This window comes from Carcharodon carcharias, chromosome 11 (assembly GCF_017639515.1).
Source record: "Carcharodon carcharias isolate sCarCar2 chromosome 11, sCarCar2.pri, whole genome shotgun sequence".
In the NCBI taxonomy this organism is placed as follows: domain Eukaryota; kingdom Metazoa; phylum Chordata; class Chondrichthyes; order Lamniformes; family Lamnidae; genus Carcharodon; species Carcharodon carcharias.
Genome location: NC_054477.1, coordinates 161,023,617 through 161,049,853, shown reverse-complemented (window position 1 = coordinate 161,049,853; position 26,237 = coordinate 161,023,617). Strand labels below are relative to the sequence as shown.

The 26,237-nt window shown below is 42.0% G+C and overlaps 1 protein-coding gene across 2 annotated transcripts in view; it reads right to left on the bottom strand.

Moving 5' to 3' along the window:
• Positions 1-26,237, bottom strand: part of pcca (propionyl-CoA carboxylase subunit alpha) — a 343,073-nt gene that overhangs the window by 10,119 nt on the left and 306,717 nt on the right. For both annotated transcript variants that reach the window (XM_041199770.1, XM_041199772.1), the window contains one exon: positions 20,425-20,565. In XM_041199770.1, the coding sequence (XP_041055704.1) occupies positions 20,425-20,565 (141 nt within the window). The remainder of the gene's footprint in view (positions 1-20,424; positions 20,566-26,237) is intronic.

Sequence of the window (26,237 nt, the reverse complement as noted above, 5' to 3'; positions counted from 1 at the left end):
CTTAAAAAGCACAAAGTCCCTCAGAGAAGGTTTAGTAATGTCCCATCTCCCTTTGTTCTGTTGTGCCCTGTATTTGTCTGCCAAATGTGACAGAAGGCACAAAGAGGGTCATAGGGGTCCGATTGTCATATCACCTTCTGTTCGGGCAAAGCACAACACAAGCAAGGGGATCAGCACAAAAATTATTTTACTGCATCAGATCCCTTTAACCATTCCCAAAGATTTCTTAAAGTCAGAGATGTGAAGTGAGGTTGAAAATGCCGGTGGTATTTCCCCAGGGGGGAATGTATACTTAAAACCAGAATGGGACTTTTTGTCTATTTTAATTTTTGCATTTTAACTTTTATTCAGACTTCTTGTAAACATTGATCAAGAAAGAAAGTTAAAAGTGCAATATTAATTGTGCCTCGTATGTCAGAAGCTTACTGAACCTTGCTTGTTCTGTAACTAAGCTTAATTTGTTTACACAAGTTTTCTTTGCTTTTATGTCTTAAATTTTGCCAAACTTTTCCCTCTGCCTTCAGGCAGTTTTCATTTTGATTATAGGAAAGCAAAATGCTGCAGCTGCTGAAAATCTGAAATAAAACCTGGAAAATGCCAGAGATCCTCAGCAGGTCTGGCAGCATCGGTGTAGCGAGAAACAGGGTTAACATTTTTGGGTCAAGGACCTTGTCATCAGAACTGGGAAAAGTCAGGGGTATAACAGGGTCGCAGCAGCTGAGATGGAGGAGCGTGGGAAGAAAAACAACAGGGAAGATCTATGACAGGGCGGGAGACAGGAGACATTAAATGACGAAAGAATTGGTGCGGCAGAGCCAAACCAAGTGGTAATGGGACAAGTAAAGAAACAAAAGATCTGGCCAGGGCAGGTGTGAATGGTAGAATAATGAATTGCTGCCACCTGAAAGCAAAATCAAGAGAAAAACAAGATAAAGGCTGAAATATGCAAAGAAAAGAAACAAAACGGAGGCAGAGATTACAGTCAGAAATTGTTGAACTCAGTGCTGAGACCAGAAGTCTGCAAAGCGCCTAAACAAAAGATGAGGTGTTGTTCCTTGAGTTTGCACTGAGCTTCCCTGGAACACTGTCGTAAGCCGAGGACAAAGAGGTCAGCGCGAAAGCATGGTGGGGAGCTAAAATGACAGGCTACTGCAAACTTGGGAGATATGCTCGCGAACTGAACAGAGGTGTTCTGCAAAGTGGTCATCCAAACTACTTTTGGTCTCCCCAGTGTAGAGGAGGCTGAATTGTGAACAGCGAACACAGTATGCTAAATTGAAAAGAGTACTTCCCTCCTCACTGTCCACAGCCCCAAACTCTCCTTTCAGGTGGAACAGTGAGTAACGTGTACTTCTTTGGATCAAAGAGGTGGGTTTAAGGACTGTCTTCAAGGAGGAGAGAGATGCAGAGAGGTTTAGGGAGAGAATTCCAGAGCTTGGGCCCTAGGCAGCTGAAGGCATTTTCATCAATCGTGGGGTGATGAAAACTGGAGGAACGGTGAGAATTGGCAATACATAAGAAGCTAGAACTGGAGAAGCACAGAGACCTCGAAGGCTTTAGGAGATTACAGAGATAGGGAGGGGCGAAGCCATGGAGGGATTGAAAATAAGGATGAAAATTTTAAAACGGAGGTGTTGTAAAACAATCCTAAACGGAAACAATTTATCTTTAAAATGTGCAAATTATAAATTCCTGTGACTCTAATTGGATACAGCATATAATTTCCTGTTCAACACTAGGTTTATAACTGGTGGTACCAAGACACTGATCAAACCTGGAACAATGGAGGCTGGGGAATTTCACAACAAAAACAGGCTTGTGAATTCACGCTTTTATTGTTTTATACAAATGTGGCATTTGACAGATTAGAATGATGGCCTGGAGGATCAGTTGGAGCTCACTTCATCCAAGAAGGTCACATGGAGTGAAACCACACAGAGCAGCAGTGGGTGCAAAACAGATCGACTCGCAGGTGCACCCATTACAGCCCCCCTCTGATATTCAGCCCCATTCAGGTTGCCAATTCTGGTTGGACATATTCCTGGAAGTCTTGCTGCATGACATCCTGCTGCCCCTCCCCCAGGCCCCCACCCATTGGTTGCCTGATGCATCCATTCTCATAGCACCCTACCTTCCCACAGTCAATTGGACAGTGAACAGTTCCTTCATTATTGCTGAAAAATGAGACATGCTGTCAAAGCTTTTCATCTTGCACTCTTCAGGACAGATGCAAGAATACCAAATTTCAAAGGGAGCAACAATTTATAACGCATGAGAGATGGGTGCTAACTGGTTAGCAAGTCAGCTCTGATTGGATCGAGGCATTGCCAAGGAGAATGCATCAAGCAACTATTGTCTGGATTCTTCATTACACCACGGAGTAATTCTTGGTTGTCAATCAGTCAAACAGCCTCTTTTTGCCATGTCAAATAATTTTGTTCATATTTAATAAGCAAATATGTTCAAAGAAAGATAAAAAAAACACTTTTTAAATTGTTTCTACATATTTTTCTCCTCAATTTACTCATAGGAACACAGAAATAGGAGTAGGCCATTCGGCCTGTCAAACCTGCACCACCATTCAATCAGATCATCTGCTAAGTGGCAATATCTCCATATTCCTTGATGTCATTAGCAATCCTGGGGAACTGGTAGCTCTAGATTCAACTGACAGTGCTAGAATATCAAGCCTGCCACATAACGGGCAGCAAGTGCAATTCTATCACCAGTCCAATTTCACTGCCCCATGCATCATAAACGTCAGTGTGACCTGGGGTGTGATTCCATCATCTCACAATCTGGTTTATTCCACATTCCCCACACAACCAGCATCAAGCAGACTTGATTCAGAATGGAAATGGGTAGTAGGGGATGCAGAGGGAAGCTGCATCGCCAGACAAGCCAGTTCCTTTTGCAGCTGGACCATGACACTCAGCTTGGAAATCATGCGCTGTTTTCTCACTGCTCAGAATAACGAACACCAAGAATCTCTATGGATTTCACAGTTGCGCTGTAAAGAAGTGCAACACCTAATTCTGCTCATTCTGGTCATGTCCTAAACTGTTCTCTTTGAGGTCGGTGACCAGCAACTATAACCAGACAATGTTCTGGACCTTCTTCAATGTGAACTCTTGACCTATTTCAGGGGATTTCAGGAATGATCCAACTGCAAGGTGGCTGAATTGATACACTGCTTCATGCAGCACATTTAATGAATTGGAGAAGGTTTAAATTTCCAACGCCTCAACTGTATTCGAATGAACACAAACAGATTTCACTCCTTCACGAACAAAACCCCTCCTAGGCCTCATTCATTCCCATCTCTGTATCCTCCTGCAGCCCTCCAACCCTCCAAGATCTCTGTACTCTTCTAACTCAGACATCTTGAACATCCCCAATTTTTAATTGCTCCACCATTGGCAGCTGCCTGGGCCCAAAGCTCTGGAATTCCCTCCCTATTCCTCTCTCTCCTCCTATAAGGCGCTCCTTAAAACCTAGTTTTTGACCAAGCTTTTGGCCATCTGCCTTAATATCTTCTTATGTGGCTTCTTGTTTGCCAATAGCTCCTGTGAAATGTCCCGGGCCATTTTGCTATGTTAAATGTGCTATATAAATGCAAGCTTTGGTTGTAGGTAGGACTGAATTAAAATGGATGCATCCAATTACTAAATATGTTCAACTGGATTTCCTCAGAATTGTCCCATTTTCTTCTCACGGTTCTAGTGCAGGACTATGAATGAGATCTTAACTATTTTCCAAATGGATAAAAGTTTATTCTAAAGATTAGGAAGAATGGAAGGTTTACCGGCTGAAATACAATAGGCAATTGTTGTACGTTCAGTAGCTTTCACAAAGAGGTTCTGAGTCTTGTATCGTTGAACATTAACTATTTATTGATAACACAAAACTATGTACATATATACATGGTATAGCCCAAGCTATGAGCTAACTCTATACTTACTACTACACAGGTCTCTGTCCAGTCCACAACTGACTCTAGTCTCAGGTCATGCAACTCTTTTCATCACACTGTGGGCGGTACTGTTCCCAGGTCCCACGTTAACCCTTCGCTATGCCAGGTACCTTTATACCTCAGCACGAACTCTTAAAGTGGCCTCAGCATGAATTTTTAATGTGGCCAGGAAATAACATCCAGCCACTTAACAGAGATCAAAAAAAAATGTGCCTTTATGGAGCACCTTTCATAACCACAGGACACTTTACAGCCAATTAAGTTCTTTTTGAAGTGTAGTCACTATGGCAATGTAAGAAATGTGGCAGCCAATTTGCACACAGTAATGTGACAAGGACCAGAAAATCTGTTTTCTTGTGATATTAGTTGGACAACAGGAAGAACTCCTCTAGTCTTCCCTGAAGTAGTGCCTTGAGATCTTTTACGTCCACTCGAGAGGGTAGACACATCCTCACTTTAACATCTCATCTGGAAGACCGCAACTGCAGCAGTGCAGCACTTCCTCAGTACTGCACCGGGACTGTCAGCCTGGATTTTTGTGCTCAAGCCTCTGGAGTGGAACTTAAACCCACAACCTTCTGACTCAGAGGCAAGAGTGCTACCCAATGAGTGACAGCTGACCTCAATACTACACATTAGGTTCCATCACACTGGCTTTTGTTGAAAAATAAGGGCGAGTTTAGCGTGTAAAAAACCCAGCAACCTGTGACTGTGGAGAGATTCCCTGTGAGTTGTGAATTGTTACCAGGCAATTTGTCTTGCTCCATGTCAGCTTCGCAAAAATGCAAGCGCATTCTCAGCCTCCCCGTGAATTTCAAATGGTTGCATGATTTGTGCTGTGAAGATGGATTAAACTTGCGACAGAAAGTTGGTCCTCGTCCTTCTCTGAGGTCTCGAATGCTCCGCTACCTCTTGCTCTTCTAGCAATTTGAAGGCATAAAATGAATTGGGGGCTGAAGGGTGTGGAATAAAAATCACACTCGCACTGCTCACCATGAGACGCCCAACTTCATTAAATTCTGGGCACTTCCACTTGACTAAGGGGGCACTGTTTTAAAATTAGGCGTCACCCTTTTAGGACAGAGATGAGGAGAAATTTTTTCTCTCCGAGGGTTGTGAGACTTTGGAACTCTCTGCCTCAGAAGGTGGTGGACGCGGGGTCACTGAATATTTTTACGGCAGAGGTAGATAGATTCCCTTGCCCAACAAGAACCTAAGGTTATCGGGGTTAGATGGGAATGTGGAAATCGAAACGCAAAAAGATCAGCATTGATCTTATTGAATGGCGGAACAGGCTCGAGGGGCCAAATGGTCTACACCTGTTCCTATTTCTTATGTTCTAAGTGCAAGTGTTACAATTCCCACAGACACCAGTAACATTTAAAAAGAAATTCAAACTTCCAATGAATGAGAATTAGACAAGATCTCAAGATTTAAGATCTTTACTGTAAAACAAACTAAAAGAAATGTTGACTAAACATTATTTCAGTAGGCAACTCATACTCTAAACTGTAAGGATTCCTCATTTAACATTAAAACAACTGAAAATCTTCCTCTATGGTTTTACTTTACCCTGTCCTTTAAGAAGACACTTCATTCTCCAGGAACCAGTCCAAAGTGATTCTTAGCTCCTCTTTCCTCTACAAGCCAGATAACCTCTCCTCCCCAACTGACTTTCAGGTTGTGGGTTAACCTGGAGATCCCTCCCTCTAACCAAAGCTAGGCAAATCTTCTAGTTTCATTAAAACCCTCACAACCTTGATCTCTTTAATTTGAGTTTGAGCTTCTACCCGCATACTGTGTGATGAACAACCAAGACTTGCTGCCTCTCTCTCTCTGCTCTCTTTATCTGATTCTTGCAGGTTGACCCTGTTTGAGAGGTTCAGGTATATTTTTTAGGAAAACCTGTAACCTAGTCCCAGTATAGATTTCTATGGACTCTTCCTCTATCAAAGCTCATCTCCGTGTCAACATGAATCACATGGGCCATGTACCCAGGAAAAAATGCTAATCAGATATCTTCTAGATGTCCCAACTCCATTCCATCTTGGAATTAAATAGACAATTTGAAGTATAATCGTTTACAAAACCCGACATTCCTAACACCTCCCTGGGACTTGGAGACTATCAGTTTATCCATTGTCAGCACATGCTCTGGTCATTGATGACAGGTGTGAATATCTTACATCTTTTTCCCAATAAAACAACCTGGGTCCCCTTTTTAACCTTGAACAACCAAGACACACAGGCTTGTTGTCCAGCAGACTTCGAACAGATCATATGGCCCCCTTCATTTTACTTCAAATTAAACACAGTCGCAAAACATAATAATCTTATAAAACCTCATATTTGTGACACAAGGGTTATCCCCAATCCCTTTTAATTCTACTTGCAAGCCAGTCAGCAAGAGCCTCTACCGGCCTTAACCAAGTCTTAGACTTAAAAAAAAGATCGACAGATGATAAAAAACAAACCCATTGTAAAATATTGGAACCATAAAGACAGGTCCATCATTGCTGATTTGTCACGAAAGCACTAATTCATAGAATTAATTCAAGCAAGAGCGGGACCTGTTTATGAATGGAGCAGAGATCACCTTGTATGATGTTAACATCAATCAAGGTTACTGCGGTCTCCTAGACTAGTTTATAATTGTCTAATGTGTCGAACATTACAACAGTGACAAAGCCTACTGAAGTATTTCATTGGCTGTAAAGCACTTTGGGGCATACTGAGGTATTGAAAGGTGTTGTAGAAATGCAAATACTTTCAAGAGATTCAGAGAGGAACGTTTCAGCGTTATATATATTGTGGCATTCAAGGTATCACAACGTTGGGATAGGCCGAGTGGACCAGAGGCTCCTACAGTGTTCATCCATTTTCTATTTACCAGAACTGCCATTTTTAATTTTTTTTCTATTTAGAACTAGGCTACATATTTACATCTTTAAAAATATTCATTCTCAGGGTATGGCCGTCACTGGCTAGGCCAACATTTATTGCCTCTCCTTAGTTGTCCTTGAGAAGGTAGTGGTGAGCTGCCTTCTTGAACCGCTGCAGTCCATGTGGTGTAGGTACACCCACAGTGCTGTTAGGGAGGGAGTTCCAGGATTTTAACCCAGCGACAGTGGAGGAACCGGCGACAGATTTCCAAGTCAGGATGGTGAGTAACTTGAAGGGGAACTTGCAGGTGGCAGTGTTCCCATGCATCTGCTGCCCTTGCCCTTCTAGGTGGTAGAGGTCGCAGGTTTGGTAGGTGCTGTCTAAGCAGCCATGGTAAGTTGCTGCCACCTCACAATCAGTGTAGATGGTATACATTGCTGCCACTGTACGCCGGTGGTGGAGGGAGTAGATAGGAAAGCAGGAAGCGAGACAGGATGTACAGAAGTTTACTTTTCTCACGAGTGTAATTAACCTGCATTCAGGGGTGGTAGTTAGTGCTGAGAGCTGGCAACCCTCAAATAGGTGTTTGATACATGTTTGAAAAACCAGGAGGAAGATACAGTTTTGAGCCAAGTTAGGCTCTCTGTGGCTTGTCTAATTTCCTCTGAGAAGAATATTTGCCAAACCTTTCCTGAATTAGCAACCAGTTTGTTTCTCTTGTGCTTTTTCTAGAAGATGGGAGGAGGAGTATAGGGATGGAAAGGTAGGGATATCCCACCTACATATCAATGCTATAGTATTGTCTTTCTCAGATTGTTGCTGAGCCTTCCAACATCCATTAGAAGGGAAACAAATAATTTATCAGTCTTTAAATGAATATAAGAATGTAGGAACAAGGAGAGCACATTCAGCAGAATAAATATAGGACTGGACCTTGCTGAAACAATAACAGTCTGTTAATGATGCACACCGTTATTAACAGCAACTCATCCAGTAAGTCCAGGAGACGAAGACAGACACCGCAAGTTGTGAATCTCCAGATCCTGCTGCTCGATTTATGATGCTCTGTTGTTTGCTTCACACAAACAGCATCTCACCCTTAAACTCCCCACTATTTTTAAGAATTTGCACATTAATTGCCTTTTAAACACACCACAGAAAGTTAGGACTCGTAATTAAGCATAAACACCTTTTCAATGTGACATTTGTTGATGCAACAACAATCAACCTCTCTGGCCCAGAACTGAAACAATTTAAAGTGTTGCATCTTAAACTTCAAGGTAGTAATTGTAGTTTGAGATTTTAGAACAGCTAAATCTTTTAATTTTTACATTTTATTCTTACTTTTCCTTCTGTCTCTCTCTTAATCCAATCCTTCTTTCCCTCTCTTTATTTCCCTTTCTGTCCCTGATTTGACTCTAATTCACACAATTTCCTTCTTCATCATTCCTCGGTTTATTTCTCAATCCCTAAATCTCATTGGTTAAGGAGACTGACTGTTAAACCCATCATTAACTGAGGTACCAGATGCTCGGTCACCCTCACTGTGTGGTTTGGTTGGTATTTCTTGAAAAAGCAATAGCTCACCCTCACTGTGCCATTATCAGCTCACACTCCCAGCACAAGATACAGGGTAAAACATTTGAGCTGAAGGGTGAGAGAAAAGTTTAACTAATGTGAGATGCTCCAGTCCAACAAGATCTGGGCCTTCTTCAGAAGGCATCAACTTGTGGGTTTGAATGTCCTTTTCTTAAGACACGCTTTCTTAGCAGTTAGTTCAAACTATTTTATAAATGAAAGTGTTGAGTGGTATAAAACCATCACATTTCAGGTTAGTTGAGGCAGCTAGTTCACTCATACTTCTTCACATGAATTTGGCTTACACAAGAACACCAGAGATAGGAGCAAGAGTAGGCCATACTGCTCAAATCAAGTGTGCTCCATATGGTAGCTGATCTTGGGCTTCAACTCCACGTTCCCACCTGCTCCCCATATCTCTTGATTCCCTGTGAGATCAAAAATCTGTCTGTCCCAGCCTTAAATGTATTCAACGATGGAGCATCCACAACCCTCTGGGGTAGTTAATTTCAAAGATTCCCAACTTTTGAGTGAAGTCATTTCTCCTCATCTCAGTCCAAAATGATTGTCCCGTTACCCTGAGACCGTGCCCTCATGTTCTAGATTCTCCAGCCAGGGGAAACAACCTCTCAGTGTCTAACCTGTCAAGCCCCTTCAGGGCTTGTAAACTCGAGATAATATAGACCCAATTTATTCAACCTCATCATTGGAGAACACTCCTCATCCCAAAGACTAGTGAACCTTTCACTATGCTGCCACCAAAACAAGTATATCCCTCCTTAAATACAGAGACCAAAACTGCATCATTTTCACTACACCTAATGGTATTTAAACAGGTAAATGGTCAGCAACCTGAAACTGTGTCTTTCTCAGACTTCCAGCATCTGTGATATTTGGCATTTGCAGCTAGTGATGTAGATTGGTTTCACTTGTGCTGAGGAGCATAGGTAAGCTCTGCCTCCATTAGAATGAAGCTGCCAATCCATTGGAAGAGACACTGCTTATATTCCAGATTTAGAAGACGCAGGTAAAGAGCTGTAACAATAGTGTTCTGGTCCACTGCTTGCACCACAGTGCAGGACAAGTGCACATTTTGTAAGCATTTGAACAGAAAAGGTACGGTTGAATGTGGTTTTATGACAACGTGTGTTGTGTAAAAGGTACACAACCTTTTAGTTCAAGGGATGTGTTTTTTGCAATACGTTTACAGCTTATCAGTATAATGAAAATTTAAACAAAAGCTATATAGCCACAGGCTAGACCAGGAAAACAATAATCAAATTCTGACAGCACTTGGAAACCATAAGGCTGTTTTCTAAATAAAGTGGTCATGATTAACAGCAACATTTCTAATAGTGACGTTAATGTACAAAATCATCCCAACCCAACACATTTAGGCAAAGGTATTAAGGATCTACTCAAGACAGGTAGATAATTAAATGAAAGATGTTTGAGGATTGAATGGCTTTCTCCTGTTACCGAGTTCCTAGATGTGATTGTTCCAGTGGAATGCTACACACCGCATGGCTATTTCGCATTCGTTTTAACTGAAGCAAGTCCATTATTGAAAGCAGGTTGATTTACAACAGTGTCATGTTTCCTGCCTTCTGCCAGGAGACTATTCGCATGACCACTGGGCTATTGTTTTTTTCAAGAAATACCAACCGTACTGCACTAAAATGCCTCACCAAATGGGAAGATGCCCACCCCAACTCCGCCCACTCGCTTCCCAAAGAAAATTATAAAACGTAGGAGGACAGAACATTTATTATAGAGTAGCAACCCCCTATTCAACTGGAGCTGCGCAGCTGTACAATGTGAAATAGATTACTCTGATGGACAAGCACAATGAGTAATCGGAGGTAGTTGTCTCCACCACTTACGTTAACGCTGATAGCTGGCACTGACTAGAGGCTCAGTCTTAATTCAAGAGGTCGATGCTAAAAAGGAAGGAATTAACTAAATCCTTTTCAACATCACCGGTGTGTTTTTGTAATTAAAGCTGCGTAATTAACACTGGCAATAAGAGCGGGGTCACCATGGCACAGATTATGTTCACTGCTCAGAGCTTCCAGCAAAAAAACAGCTGCAGTAAGAAGAGGAGCACATCCTTTATCAACTTGGCCTCACTCCCAGCCTAGTCCTTGTGGAACGCCGCATTTTGCTTCACACACTTTGTGCTCTTCTGCTAACCTCACTTTGCACACAAAAGGTATCCTAGAGATTTCACCATTCTCTTCAAATTGAAGTTAAATTGGGTTGTGTACGAAGGGAACTATGAATCATGCAAATAGCATTTCCCTTGTCAAAGCACTCACAGGCATTAATGTTCGCACAACAGAGACAGGCACTGTGACCAATCTAACACTTTTTATTTTAGCCTCAGATCTTCCATATTTGCCCCTTAAACAAAGGGGATTATTTTCTTTGCTTCATCTACTGTGGGTTTTCTGTGCAAGAAGATTCATTTCTAATGGTTGTTTTATAACTAAACAATGCTGCATTTTAGAAATCGCTTTGCTCTGTACCCGAACAAAAAAGTAAAACAAACTTTTCCCTGTAAGATCCTACTGCAAATATTAAATTTCACTTAAGCACTAGACAAAAATAATTACTTCCTCTGATAATCGCTGTGTTCCTAATTGCCAGTGTAAATTCTTTACAACAATAGTCTACAAGGAAAATCCTGTTAACCGTGCTTCCAAAACAACACACAATTGGTCATAGCTGAATGCTGAGTGGAACTGCATTGTCAAGGCTATGAATACGTCACACTAAGGCAACTGGCCAGTAATGTTTATAAAGTTAGATGTCAGCTGTGAAATGCATATATCTAATTTCATATTTCACCTCAAGCCTGCATTAGGGTACAATCTGTGTGGCTCTGTGCAGCTTTAAACTCCACTTCTTAAAGCCAAAGCCTTCTCAAAGGATTGCCCTCTTGTATGACACCAGATGCGCTGCTTAAATGTTACTTTAGTCCAAGAGGGCAATAGACCAAGAAAAGGTCAAATTGGTGCAGTCAAATTCCCAAGAAGAGTCAGATTCATACAGCTCTAATTATAGAAGCTCCCTTAAAGAAAAATAGGTAGGGCTTTTAAAGTCTAAAAAGAAACAATGCTGGTGGATCACCATAACAGTATTTTAGGGCTGATTACCTTATCAGCTCTTTCTGTTCATTTTTAAAGAGATGAGCAACAGGAGTCCTTTGGGCAGCTTTCACATGTGTCCGAATATTCACGCATAGAGCTCCGCTCAGCCCAACTACACTACATGCGCCAGCAGTGAAAACCTGACACCCTACCTCTGGCATCGCTATGAAAATAGAGCTTGATACAGTATCACCTAGTGCGGTTTGAAAAGTGGCGTTATTGCACGATGTCTCATCTCCTCTCAATTCACAGCCAAGGCTATTTGCTGGGACTGTAATTTAGTTGTTCATCAGCACCACACTCCCCTCACCTCCACATCGCACTTTCACTCACTCTCCAGCTAATCCAAACAATTCAGGTTCTGTGCCTGCAGCATTTTCTCAGCAAACCAGAAATGTTAAATTAAACTAAGAGGCCTTTAGCTAAGCAGCAAGAGAAGGGGAATTATTGGCGGAGTCTGTGCGGTTGTTGTCCCCCAGCACTGGATATGGCTAAAGTCGGTCTGTAACATTCTGCTGAATATCAATATAAACTACCTTGCTCAAATTACATTTCTTCCCCTGCATGCACTTTGCTGCTAAATCCCCCACTGTCCTATTTACCCCCGCTGCCAGTACACTGGTGGTGCCAGTATAGAACAGTTGGATTGGTCTTGTTTGTGCAGCCGCCACCTCCCTCAGAACTCCCAGCTGTGGCTACAAAACAGGCAACTTTTCTCCTTTGGAAGCTTCTTCACCAATTCTTGGCTAGCTTCTTTAACCACAACACCACAATACCGATCAGGACTATCTTCCACCAAGTCATTGTTGCTCCCCTCGGAACTGATTAGTGCCTTGGACAGACCCAGGTACCCAGAGGTTTTCTGTAACCTCCCGTATCTTCCTGCTTTACATGGTCCTCTCTTAGTCAACTACCTGCCCAACTCTACACAGTGATCTCTGGATTATGCCTTTTGGGATGCATTTCCAACAGTAACTTTCAAAAAGGAAATTAGATAAATATTTGAAAAGGAGACATTTGTAGGGCTATGGATAAAGAACAGGGGAATGGGATTAATTGGATAGCTCTTTCAAAGAGACAATACAGGCACGATGGGTGGGATGGTGTCCTTCTGTGCTGTAAAGTTCTTTGTGATCCTGAAGTTCCTTACCCTCCTGATGCTGTAGCATGTGGAAAGTTGATCCTTTAGCTTAAAAGTTGCACCTGATGCAGACATTAATCCTGTAGATAATTCCAGGATGGTCACATTCATCCCCATTCAGTACATCCCAAGTGTCCTGGTTCCTCCATTTCTCACGTTACGAACACAACCGGAAAGAAAATGCTTTTTCCCACCTGGACTCCAAAACAGTCCTGTGTCTGGCTAACAAGGTTAATAAAATGATTTTTACCGCTTGTGGTGTGCAGGCCAGTTGATAGCACACTCTCTCTTGTCTTTAAATCAAAAAGTTGTGCCCCACTCTAGAAACTTGAGCACAAAATCTAGGCTGACAGTCCTGGTGCAGTACTGAGGGATGCTACTGGTACGTTAACTGTATTATCAAGATTAAGTAAGCACAGGTGAAGGGCATGGTTGATTAAGTATCTTGAGCACATATAAAGAAAGACTTGCTGCTTTATGGAGCTGTCAATTTGTTAATTAGTTAACTCAATTTATTGAAATACTCAAAAGCGTATAAAGATTGACTTCTGGAACACTGGCTGTTGGTAGGTAGGAAGCAGAGATATGTAATGCTGCATTCTGTAAATAAACCTACCATCAAGAAAATGATTTGTGTCTAGTTTCATACTTCACCATCTGGCTTGAGATCCAGTTAACAAGAGACTGCTGCACTCTCAGAGGTATTGTCTTTTATATGAAACGTGAGATGTAAAGAACTCATTAGCCCTCTCAGGTGGATGTAAAAGATCCCATGGCACTATTTTGAAGAACAGGGGAGTCCTCCCTGGTTTCCTGGCCAACATTTATCCCTCAACCAACATCATTAAAAAAATCTGGTTATTATCTCAATGCTGCCTGTGGGAGCTTGCTGTGTGCATTTTGGTTACCATATTTCCCACATTAGAATAGTAACTACAGATTCAAATGTAAAGCACATTGGGACATCCTGAGCTTGAGGAAGGCAGTGAAGAAATGCAAGTCTTTTTTTCCTTCTTTTGCCTTGATTCTCTCTGACTGGCTTAATGTTACCTAGTTCTTGCTTCTGCAGCAGTTATTTCATTGACAATCATCTGGCACAACTTCCATATCCAAGGATGTTTGCAAGATTAAGATCAGAACTTCTATTATCCAACACCACCACCGCCAACAACTCCCCCCCCCCACCAAAAGCCTGTGATACCAGCTATCAGGAGGGAGGCCATTCGGCCCATCATGCCTGTGCTGGCTCTTTTAAAAAGCTATCCAGTTAGTCCCACTCCTCGGCTCTTTCTCCATAGCCCTATAAATGTTTTACCTCCAAGTCTTTACCAAATTCTCCTTTGAAAGTTACTATTGAATCTGCTTCCACCAGGCAGCGAATCCCAGATCACAACAACTCGCTGCGTAAAGTAATGTCTCCTCATGGTACCTCTGGTACTTTTGCCAATCACCTTAAATTTATGTCCACTCATTACCAACCGCTCTGCCACTGGAAGTTGATTCTCCTTATTTACCCTACCAAAATCATTCATTATTTTGAACACCTCTATCAAATCTCCTCTTAACTCCTTCTGGTCTAAAGAGAACAATCTCAGCTTCTCCAACGTCTCCACATAAGTGAAGATCCTCATCTCTGGTACCATTGTAATAAATCTCCTCTGCATCTTCTGCTAGACCTTGACCTCCTTCCTAATACGTGGTGCTCAGAAATTGACACAGTACTCCAGCTAAGGCCCAATCACTGTTCTAAAAGAGTTTAGTATAGCTCCCTATTTTTGGTACTTTATTCCAATAATAAAGCTGAGGATCCAATATACTTTTTAATAGCCTTCTCAACTTGTCCTACCACCTTTAAAGACTTGTGTACATGTACCAGTCTTTCTACACTGTTCCTGAATCCCCTATAAAATTGTGCCATTTAACCTGCCATTTTGATTCTCTAACTTTCTTTCACACTGACCTCTCTGTTCTTGGCCTGCTGCAATGTTCCAATGAAGCATGAGGAACAGCACCTCGTCTTTTGATTAGGCACTTTGTAGCCTCCTGGGCACAACATAAGCCAACAATTTCAGACACTTATCTCTCTCATTTTGTTTTTTTTTTTCTTCACAAGTTTCAATCTTAATCTTGTTTTTCTCTTATTTTTGCTTTCGGATGGCAGCTATTCATTATTCTGCCAGTCACACCTGCTCTGGATAAATCTTTTCTTTCTTTACTTGTCCCATTACCACTCTCTTTGGCGCTTCTCCACCAATTCTTTTATCATTTAATGACTCCCGTCTCCCACCCTTTCATAGACCATCCCTTCTGTTCTTTGCCCACCCTCCCTGTTTCACCTGATTAAAACCTGTTACATTTCTAATTTTTCTCAGTTCTGGTGAAAGGTCATCTCAACCTAAAATGTTAACTCTGCTTCGCTCTCCACAGATGCTGCCGGACCTGCTGAGTATTTCCAGCATTTTGTGTTTTTATTTCTGATTTCCAGCACCTGCAGTATTTTGCTTTCATATGACCATTTAGTTCATACGGCCCCTCCTCAGTCTTCCTATCAAAATGTATTGTATACTTCCTTGCATTAAATTTCATCTGGCAGGTATCTTCTCAGTTTACTAATCTGTCCACATCTTCCTGACGTGTGTTTCTATCTTACCTAATTTTTTTACTACATTCCTGAGTTTTGTGACTTGACAAATTTTGAAATTCTGCCCTGCATACCCAAGTCCAGATAATTACTATTGATCAAAAAGAGCTGTTTAACATTCTTTAAAGTTTTGCCTTTATTATTTCCCATTGCTACCAACCAGTCTTTTTTCAAGCTTTTGAAATCTCCTTGCTCCTCCATATTTACCCTATTTTTATTGGCATTACTGACTCTAGAATTATTGAACATCTCCAAGTCTAGTTTTAACGATCCTATTCATCCAGCTAGCCCCCTTAGACATTACCTCCCAAACCCACGACCACTACCAACTAGAAGGACAAGGGCAGCAGACACATGGGAGCACCTGCAAGTTCCCCTCCAAGCCGCTCACCGTCCTGACTTGGAAATATATCGCCGTTCCTTCACTGTTGCTGGGACAAAATCCTGCAGCTCCGTCCCTAACAGCACTATGGGTGCACCCATACCACATAGACTGCGGTGGTTCAAGAGGGCAGCTCACCAGCACCTTCTCAAGGACAATTAGGGATGGGCAATAAATGTTGGCCTAGCCAGTGATACCCACATCCCATGAATAAATAAAAAACAGCTAACTCCAGCTTTAATTCTAAGTCTTTTTACATGGAGAGAGATGGATATTGAACAAGAAGTAAAAGGAATTTGGAGGGAAAGTAGAAGATGGAAGAGATGGTCAGAAAAAGGTAGGGCTAATGAAGTTTGAAAGAGAAGGTGGCAAAGTGAGATGGTTTTGAAAAGAGTTCCAGGACCTTAATAATTGAAAAATCAATCTCTGATGATGGGAGTGGACGGGGCAAGGAAACAAGCAGTAGACTGAAGGAAGCTGCATATAGTCACATGGTGGTACAGAACTTGAGTTTTGTTGAAAAATTAGACATGCTGTCAAAGCTTTTTGGCTTGCACTCATCAGGACAGACACAAGAATGCCAAATTTCAAAGGGGGCAACAACTTATACTGCATAGAAAAGGGTGTTGATTGGGTGGCAAGTCGAATCTGATTGGTTGAAGTGTTGCCATGGAGAGCGTACCAGGAAACTATCAACCCCACACTTTTTGTTCACTTACGCTTGCTAAAAGCTACATATATTTATACAAAGGGACCTGTCCTCTTCTGGTAGAATGTTCAAGTCCAGGCATTGTGCCTCTTTTGAATTGAACACTCTCCACTTGCCTGGGTGAGTGCAGCCCAAACAACATTCAAGAAGCTTGACACCATCCAGGACAAAGCAGCCTGCTTGTTTGGCACTCCATCTGCCATCTTAAACATTCACTCCCTCCACCAATGATGCACAGTGGCAGCACTGTACCATCTAGGAGATGCAGCAACTCACCAAGGCTCATTCGATTGCACCTTCCAAACCTACCATCGAGAAGGACAAGGGCGTCAGATACATGGGAACACCACCGCCTGCAAGTTCCTCTCCAAGCCACACATCATCCTGACTTGGAAATATATCACCATTCCTTCACTGTCGCTGGGTGAAAATCCTGGAACTCCCTTCCGTACAGCACTGTGGGTGTACCTACACCAAATGGACTGCAGTGGTTCAAGAAGGTTGCTCACCACCACCCCCTCAAGGGCAATTAGGGATGGGCAATAAATGCTGGCCTAGCCAGTGATGCCCACATTCCGTGAAAGAGAGAAAAAAGTATGGAGAACAATAATGCTATGGTACATTCTCTATGGCAACATCTCAATGAATCAGAGTTGATTTGACAACCAATCAGCATTCCTTTCTCATACAGTTTAATTTGTTGCTCCCTTTGAAATTTGGCATTGTTGCATCAGTCCTGATGAGTGCAAGACAAAAAGCTTTGACAGCTTATCTCTTTTTTCAGCAATACTCATGAAACTGCATATAATGACACAACTATTCCCAGCCAGAATGGAGGTGGTTGGCTATTTCCCCCGTCAATGATGTTTGGAGACTGCACTGCTGTATGTGACTGGGATTGATTTTACGTATAATTCGCATGATATTATTATTTGCTACTCACTGCACTTTTGGTCATGAGGATCTGTTTGCTATCATTTGTAGAGGTTCTTTTTAAATAGACTCTGTAGACTGATATGCGCTGTTTAGATAAACTCTGTTTATTTAGTAAATATAGCTTGTTTGCTGAGTTAATAGACTTTGTTTGCTGTAAAATGGATCATTTGCTGTGAGTTCTGGTGCCCTGCCTCCAACTCTCAGGCCGATACAGTGTTGTCAATAGATAATCTGGGTTGATCCTATCTTTAGCCACAAAACAGCAGGACAATTGAAAGAATTAGAGGAGGCTTTGTTAAAAGTTACAGCACAGCAAGCACAAATTAATGTTCAAAAATATAACTTAGAAATGCAAGTTGCTGAAGTTCATTACTCAATGCTAATTGTTTATTAAATGAGGCTACATGAAAATTTGTGGGTCATTATGACATGCAGAAAGGTCAAACCTAATGTAATCAGTGGGCTATTAATAGACTTAAGCATTGTAATTAAGGGACTACTCAAAACTCCGTAAGATACCTGCTCGTTATGTTACTCAGACCTATGACTAAACAGCTTGCAGATAAGTTTGTGGCACACCACATAGCCAGGCAGTGAACAACAGTCCACAGCCCGATCATTACACTTTATAAGCTTTTATTTACAGAGATCTCCAATACAAAGCTCCATTTCCAAACCCAGCAACCATACTTTCAGTCTGCTCCTATATAAAGGAGCACAAGTGAATCTCCAGTTGATACCCACCAACTGAACACAATTAAACACCCAATTAATATACAATTAACAACATTTGAAAGTTTAATAGGAACATGGAACTTAGGGTTACGAGTAGGCCATTCAGCCCTTCGATAAGATCAAGGCTGGTCTGGTTGTGGTCTCTACCCCACTTTCCTTTCTGCCACCTATAACCCTTGACTCGCTTTTAAGAACTTAAGAAATAGGAAAAGGGTTAGGCCACTCGGCCCCTCAAGCCTGCCTCGCCATTCAATAAGATCATGGCTGATCTGCCCCAAGCCTCAACTCCTCTTTCGTGTCAGCTCCTCATAGCCCTCAACTCCCCAATATTTCAAAAATCTATCTACCTTTAAAAACTTTCAGCGATCTAGCCTCCACAACTCTCTGGGGTAGAGAATTCCAGACACTCACTACCCTCAGAGGAGAAATTCCTTCGCATCTCAGTTTTAGATGAGTGTCCCCTTATTCTGTAACTATGTTCCCTAGTTTGAGATTTCCCCACAAGTGGAAACATCTTCTCAACATCTACCCTGTCAAGCCCCCTCAGAATCTTGTACGTTTCAATACGATCACCCCTCATTCTTCTAAACTCTAATGAATAAAGGCCTAACCTGTTTAGCCATTCTTGATATGTCAACCCCATTCATCCCAGGAATCAGCCCAGTGAATCTCTTTTGAACTGCCTCCGATGCCAGTATATCCTTTCTTAAATACAGGGACAGAAACTGGAGATAGTACTCCAGGTGCGGCCTCACCAACACCCTGTACAGTTGTAACAAGACTTCCCTACTTTTAAACTCCAGCCCCCTAGCAACACAGGCCAAAATTCCATTTGTCATCTTAATTATTTGCTGCACTTGCATTCTAACTTTTTGTGTTTCATGCACAAGAACACCCAGATCCCCCATGTGCTGCACTTCTTTGGAGTCTCTCTCTATTTAAATAATAGCCTGCTTTTTGATTCTTCTAGCCAAAGTGCATGACCTCACACTTTCCTACATTAAACTCCATCTTCCAACTCACTCCACCTATCTATATCCCCTTGCAGATTCCTTATGGCCTCATCACAACATGCCTTCCTGCCTATTTTTGTATCATCAGCAAATTTGGATACATTACACTCTGCCCACTCCTCCAATCATTAATATAGATAGTAAATATTTGAGGCCCGAGGACTGATCCTTGTGGCACTCCACTAGTTATGTCTTTCCAACCTGAAAAAGACCCATTAATCTCGACTCTCTGTCTTGTGTGTGTTAACCAATCCTCAATCCATTACCCTCGATACCGTGAGCTCCTATCTTGTGAAATAACCTTTTATGTGGCACCTTACTGAATGCCATCTACCAGTTCCCCTTTATCAACTCTACTCGTTATATCTTCAAAGAACTTGCACAAATTTGTCAAACATGATTTCCCTTCCACAAAATCATGTTGACTCTTCTGTGATTGTGTTAAGCTTTTCTAAATGCCCTATTTCTTCCTTAATAATGGATGTCTATCAAAAATCCAACTAACTCAGCCTTGCAGTGACTATATTCAATGACCCAGCCTCCACTGCTTTCTGTGGAAGAGAATTCTACAGACTAATGACCCTCTGAGAGAAAAAAAAACTTCTCCTTATCTCCCTCTTAAAAGGGAGAGCTCTTATTCTTAAGATAAAAGCAAAATGCTTGCAGATGCCGGGAATCTAAAATAAGAACAGAAAGCGCTGGAAAAACTCAACAGGTCTGACAGCATCTGTGGAGAGAGAAGCAGGGTTAACGTTTTGAGTCCATATGACCCTTCTTCTCAGTCTATTCTTAAACTATGTCCCGTGGTTCTAGTCTCCCCCACAACAGGCAACATCCTCCCACTATCCACCCTATTAAGTCCCCTCAAGATCTTCTATGTTTTAATAAGATCACCTCTCATTCTTCTAAACTCCAGTGGGTTTGGGCCCAACCTGTTCAATCTTTCTTTGTACGATAAGCCCTTCAGAGGCAGGTTGATGTGTTTCAATTGAAGTTGTAAGAAATCAGCTAAATTATTCAGAAATACCATTACAATCGAGCCTTGACTCTTACCTAATACAAAAACATATGAAATATCAAAAAGACTAAAGAGGTGGGGCACAGAAATGTAAATATGTTGAATTCTAGGTTTAGCCAAGTAAAATATTATGGTCCCAGTGAAAATCAAACACTGTAAAGATGACTAGATTGGCTCTGCGAGATTCCACATCAAACGCATAGCAAGAACACACATCTAAGACAATCAGTGTAACAAATGGAAAATATTGCAAAGATGCTTACCTCATTTCCAGGAGCAACATCTATAGTGACAACTGATCCAGGCATTGGTGATCTCAGGATATTACTACTGTCCTCTGGCACTTTCTCAAGCATGTATTTATTCAGTTCTGCTGCTAGCTTGGTCAGCACTTGCACCTTGTACTAAAAAGAAAGAATATATAAACATTTCAACCAGTTGTGCAATTAAAATGAACAAGCTAGAGTTGTGTCTTCAATCTCTTTTGAACCTATTTGCGTTTGCCTTATTTCCAAGACAGGTTCACTATCGCTGGGTCAAAATCCTGGAACTCCCTCCCTAACAGCACTGTGGATGTACCTACACCACATGGACAGCAGCAGTTTAAGAAGGCATCTCACCACTGTCTTCTCAAGGGTAATTAGGGATGGGCAATAAATGCTGGCCTGGCCAGCGATGTCTACATCCCTTGAAAGAATAAAAATAAACCTCTAAATGTCTGAAGTCAACCCTACTAACTATTGCCCAGCAACAAACAAGTGCCAGCCTTGGTAAGAGGGTTTGAGTCCCACTCAGACACTTGAGCACAAGACGCAGGCTGACACTCCAGTGCAGCACTGAGGGCATGCTGCACTGTCAGAGGTGCCATCTTTTGGATGAACTTTTAAACCAAGGCCATCTACCTTCTCAGGTGAATGTAAACGATCCCATGAGACTATTTCAACGATGAGCAGGGAAGTTCTTGCGCTGGCCAAAATTGAATGCCTCAACTTATTACATTATCATATTGCAGTTTGTGGGAGCTTGCTGTGCACAAGCTAGCTGTCATGTTTCCTGGATTACAACAGTGACTATACTTTAAAAGTACTTCATTGGCTGTAAAAATCTTTGGGATCTCCTGAGGCCTTGAAAGGCACTGTAGAAACATAAATTTTTATTGGTCAACATTTTTTGATCCTGGATTATAGTTGCAAAATTAGATGCAATCAAGGTAGAAAGGAAGCCAAGTTCTCAATTCTGAAACCCTTAGGCAGGCAGAGTTCAAGACTCCTAGGGCAGGATTTTCCCATCAGTGAGCGGTGGGCAGGGCCCGCTCGCCAACACGTAAAATGACGGGCGGTGATGTTGGGCGGAACTCCCGAAGTCACCGCGCCCCATTTAAATGTTCCGGTAGGCGGGGGCTCAGCAAAATCAGCTGTGCGCCCACCGACCTGTCAATGGCCAGTTGAGGCCATCGACAAAGCCATTAAAGTAATTAGTGGACCTGCCCGTCCAACCTTAAGGTTGCCGGGACAGGCCAGGAGCCCCGGTGGGAATTAGAAAAAGCAGGAAACCTCATCCACGGGCGGGATGAGGTTTCATGTAAGTTTTAAAAAAAATTATGGACAAGTCCCAACTCATGTGACAGTGTCTCATGAGGGGACATGTCAGGGATTTTTTTTTTCTATTTTTAATATTTGTGACAGAACTGCCGATCTCCCTGAGGCTGCACTTAGCCTCAGGGAGATGACTGCGCTCTTTCATGCGCATGCGCAAAAGAGTGCAGTCTCGGGTTTTGCATGCGCAAAAGAGTGCAGTCTCGGGTTTAGGGGTTCCGCCCCCACTTACACAGGGAGCACATAGCGCTTCCGTGCGGGTGTTGCGCTGGGCGGGCCTTAACTGGCCTGTCCACGTCAAATGGCGCCGCGCCCCGGATTAGGGGCACCGATCGGAGGGGCACCTGTGTGCCCCCACAATTCAACTTCGCCCCCGATGGGGGGGGGGGGGGGTAATACTGCCCATAACAAAATGCTCAACAGTCACATGTAGTACAGAACTTGAATATTGCTGACAAAAGAGACATGCTATCTAAACTTTGCATCTTGCACTCATCAGGATAGCTCGCACAAAATTACCAAACTGTAATGCAGGAACAGGAACAGCAATTTATACTATATGAGAAGAGAGGGCTGATTAGTTGGCAAGTGGACTCTAATTGATGGGGGCGTAGTATTTCCATAGCGCCTTTCATGATCCCAAGAAGTCCCAAAGAGCTTTACAGCCAATGAAGTACTTTTGAGATGTGGTCACTGTTGAACTGCAGCAGTCGATTTGTGCACAGCAAGATCCCACAAACAGCAACTCGATAATGGCCAGATCTTGTGTTTTTTTTTTAAAATGCTGATAGTACAAATTTTCTATAGAATCACAAGTCTGAGGACTTGTTTCAACTGTTGCCACCAGTTCCTTCCACAGGGTACAGGATTAGATTCTGTGCCTACATGTCCCGTACTGTAATTGCCAATTTCAGTGGGCCCGTGGGAGAAATCAGCCACCTTAGATCACTCTCATGCATTCCAGATCGTAACTTTCTTCGTAACAGAAGGTTTTCCTCAGTACAATTAACTCTGAAATCTTCAAAAAAAAAAGTGATGATTCCCTATTTTGAACTTTCCCAATTCAGCTCCTTAATAGAGATAAATGACTTTGGTAAGGGGGTCTTGAGATTGTCATTCACATGACATGCCTGTAGATGGCAGCAGTCACTGCTCAAAGTTTGTCCCAACTCCAGTTCATGTGTAAAATGGGACTGGATAAGAATTGAGGGGCAGTAGCAAAGAATTCTTCTAATCACTGTTATTTTCTGTCTCTTCTTCCTTTGCTTTGACCAAAGTATGCGCATGTCCTCAGCATCCTCAGTAAGCAAAGGATTAAAAGAGTTAACAGAGATCTCGTCCAAGAATAGCAGTACAATATCTTTGCTGATTCAACAAGAGGCAACCTGGTGTGATTAACAAAGGTTTCACTCCCTTTCTTCCGCCGTTCCCTCCCTCCCTCCCCCCCCAACGCCTGCTCCCACAAGATGACCCGGCAAGGCTGAAAAACATTCTCCTTTCTTCTCTGCCCTTCCTCTGTAAGACTGAGCCTTTACAATGGCTGAGATTTCAATTTAAATAAAAACGCCATATTCATTTGGTTTTATTTCACTCTTACCCATCGGCTGCTGGCGATAATTCACGCTGAGTTATGGTTCTTGGTGGGGTAGTGAAAACACATCGCCATATGAAAGATCACATTCTGCACCTCTTGGAAGTGACCATTCTTCATGTGTGAGTCACAGAATTAAAAAAAAAACACAGCAGAGGAGGAGGCCATTCAGCCCATTATACCTATGCCGCTTCTTTGAAAGCGTTGCTTAACTTGGTGGTCCCAATCCCCCATGCATTTTCCTGATAGAACCTACAAATTCTTCCTTTATAATGCAGTCACTGTGTTACAATACTGGGAAACGCAGCCAAGTTGTGCATAGCAGGATCCCAAACGAGATAAAATGCCCAGTTAATGTGTTTCTGATGGCGTTTGGCTAAGGGATAAATGTTGGCCACGACACCAGGGGTACCTTCCCTAATCTTCTTCACAATAGTGCCGTGAAAAGAAAGACGTGTATTTCCGGGGATAGGGGTATTTTCTTTTGAGGAGAGGTTGAGTAGGTTGGGCCTGTGCTCACTGGGGTTTAGAAGAATGAGAGGCGACCTTATTGAAACATACAAGGCTCTTAGGGGGCTTGACAGGGAGAATGCCGAGAGGTTGTTTCCCCTTGTGGGGGAGTCTAGGACCAGAGGGCATAATCTCAGAGTAAGGGGGTGCCCATTTAAAACAGAGATGAGGAGGAATTTCTCCTCCCAGAGGGTAGTTAATCTGTGGAATTCTTTACCGCGGAGGGCTGTAGAGGCTGGGTCGTTAAATATATTTAAGGCTGAGATTGACAGATTTTTAATCACTAATAATGATAATTAATGATAATCAAGGGTTATGGGGAAAAGGCAGGAAAGTGGAGTTGAGGACTATCAGATCAGCCTTGATCTTATTGAATGACGGAGCAGACTCGAAGGGCTGAATGGCCTACTTCTGCTCTTAAGCCTTATAGTCTTACACCACACCTTTCATGACCACAGGATGTACCAAAGCACTTCAAAACCGATGAAAAATTTCTGTGAAAATGCAACTAGTTGTTCTTTTCATTACAGTGTCCAGTGAGCCAGCACAGGCCCAATGGGCTGAATGGCCTGCTGCTGTGCTGTGCGGTGCGATTCTGATACTAAAAGTTTATTCCTGTTGTTGAGTTTTAAATTATTCAGCAGGACCCAAAAAAAACTAAACCTGCCCATCTTAGCAAAAGTTACTGGCATATTGTTTTGCAGTGATCACATAAGCCTTTAAGTTGTGTCCTTTAAAATCCTTTTTTCGTCAACTTTAGTCTATAAGAATAGGTATAAGAAAAGATAGATTAGCATATTTTTGATATGAAATGTAGTGTTTTGCGCTTAACTATAATTGGATTATGCTGACTGTCATTTTGAACTGCAACTTCTTTTGGCATGTTTTACATACAGTCACAGCCTACAGCTGTATTGAGTCTACGAAAGTCACAATTTCAGCCATCAAAAGATCATTGCATCTGTGGTACTGACAATGAATGCGCAAAATTAGCATTTATCTTTTTTTTTCCCCCAAATCTTGATATAGCAGAATTTAAGACTGTGAAAGTGCAGTTAGTGCAAGTGCAGTTAGTACATCTTTGGTCAAATCATTGTTCTCACCAAAATAGTGTCCCCCAGCTTTTAGTTATTTCGAAGCGGCAGCGGAATTTACAGGGTGTGCTTCTGTAAGTTAACAGTTGCTAAAGCAAAAGCTTCCAGCATTACTGAAATCAAAATTAGTTCATTTGTGAAGTTCGGGCAGAAAATTAAACATTCATGTCTTCATTTTTGGTAGTACACGTGTCGGCTTGTAATCGTAACTCCCTGGGTCAAATGGTCGTGGGTTCAAGTCCAACTGTGGAGACCTGAGCATATAATCTAGGCTGAGACTGCCAGTGAGTACTATCAGAGGTCATGTCCTTCAGATGAGAAGCTGAGTTGAGGTCCCGTCAACCTTCTTGGGTGGATATAACAGATCCCATGGCTACTATTTCATAGAAGGGCCGGGGAATTAACCCTCAGTGTCCTGGCCAATATTTATCTCTCAACTATCATCATAAAAACAGAATATCTGGTCATTATCATAGTGCTTTTCATGCGAGTTTGCTGTGTGTAAATTGGCTGCTGCACTTCCTACATTACAACAGTGATTACGCTTCAAAAATGAATCTGATCCATCAGACAGACTCAATTTTGTATAAATATTTACTATATTTTTATCCAACCATAAAGCTATTAAAACATTGCACACTCTTTTAACATCAAATTGAATTGCATGAAGTACTGTTTCTGGTTTAAACTTGAAATCCTGCCAAATAACAAATATCTATTCCAGTGTTTTAATGCAAAAATGAAGTCAACTATGGTGACGGCTGTTCTAGAGACAGGTTAAAGCTCTGTGCCATCTGTCGCTATATCACACACAAGTTTGGCAAGTGACATAACGAACAAAACTATCACATGAACATCTAGGCATCCCTCAAAACGCCTGATGTGTCAGTTTTATTGTACGCGCTATGTCTGCTGATTTGGCAAATTCCTACTTCTCAAATTCCGTACGAAATGAAAGCATTCCAGAGGAGAAAAAAAAATCTACAACTTCGCGCTTAAAGAGCTGCAAATGCTTGAAGTTCCTCACTTTAAACTTTCATCAATTCTTGTCAGATGATGATGTTTGCTACAAAATTGAACTTTCTGTCAATTAAAGCTGCACTGAGTCATGCATCTATTCCCAACCAGAATGGAGATAACTCCCCCTTTAATTACACCATGCTGCTGTAAGTGACTGGGATTGATTTCATGCAAATCATTTGAATTATGTTACTATCCTCCACTGACTGTATTTTGCTGAAGAAATAATCCTGTTTTTATCAGGAGGAAGTTGCTGCAGTTTCTGA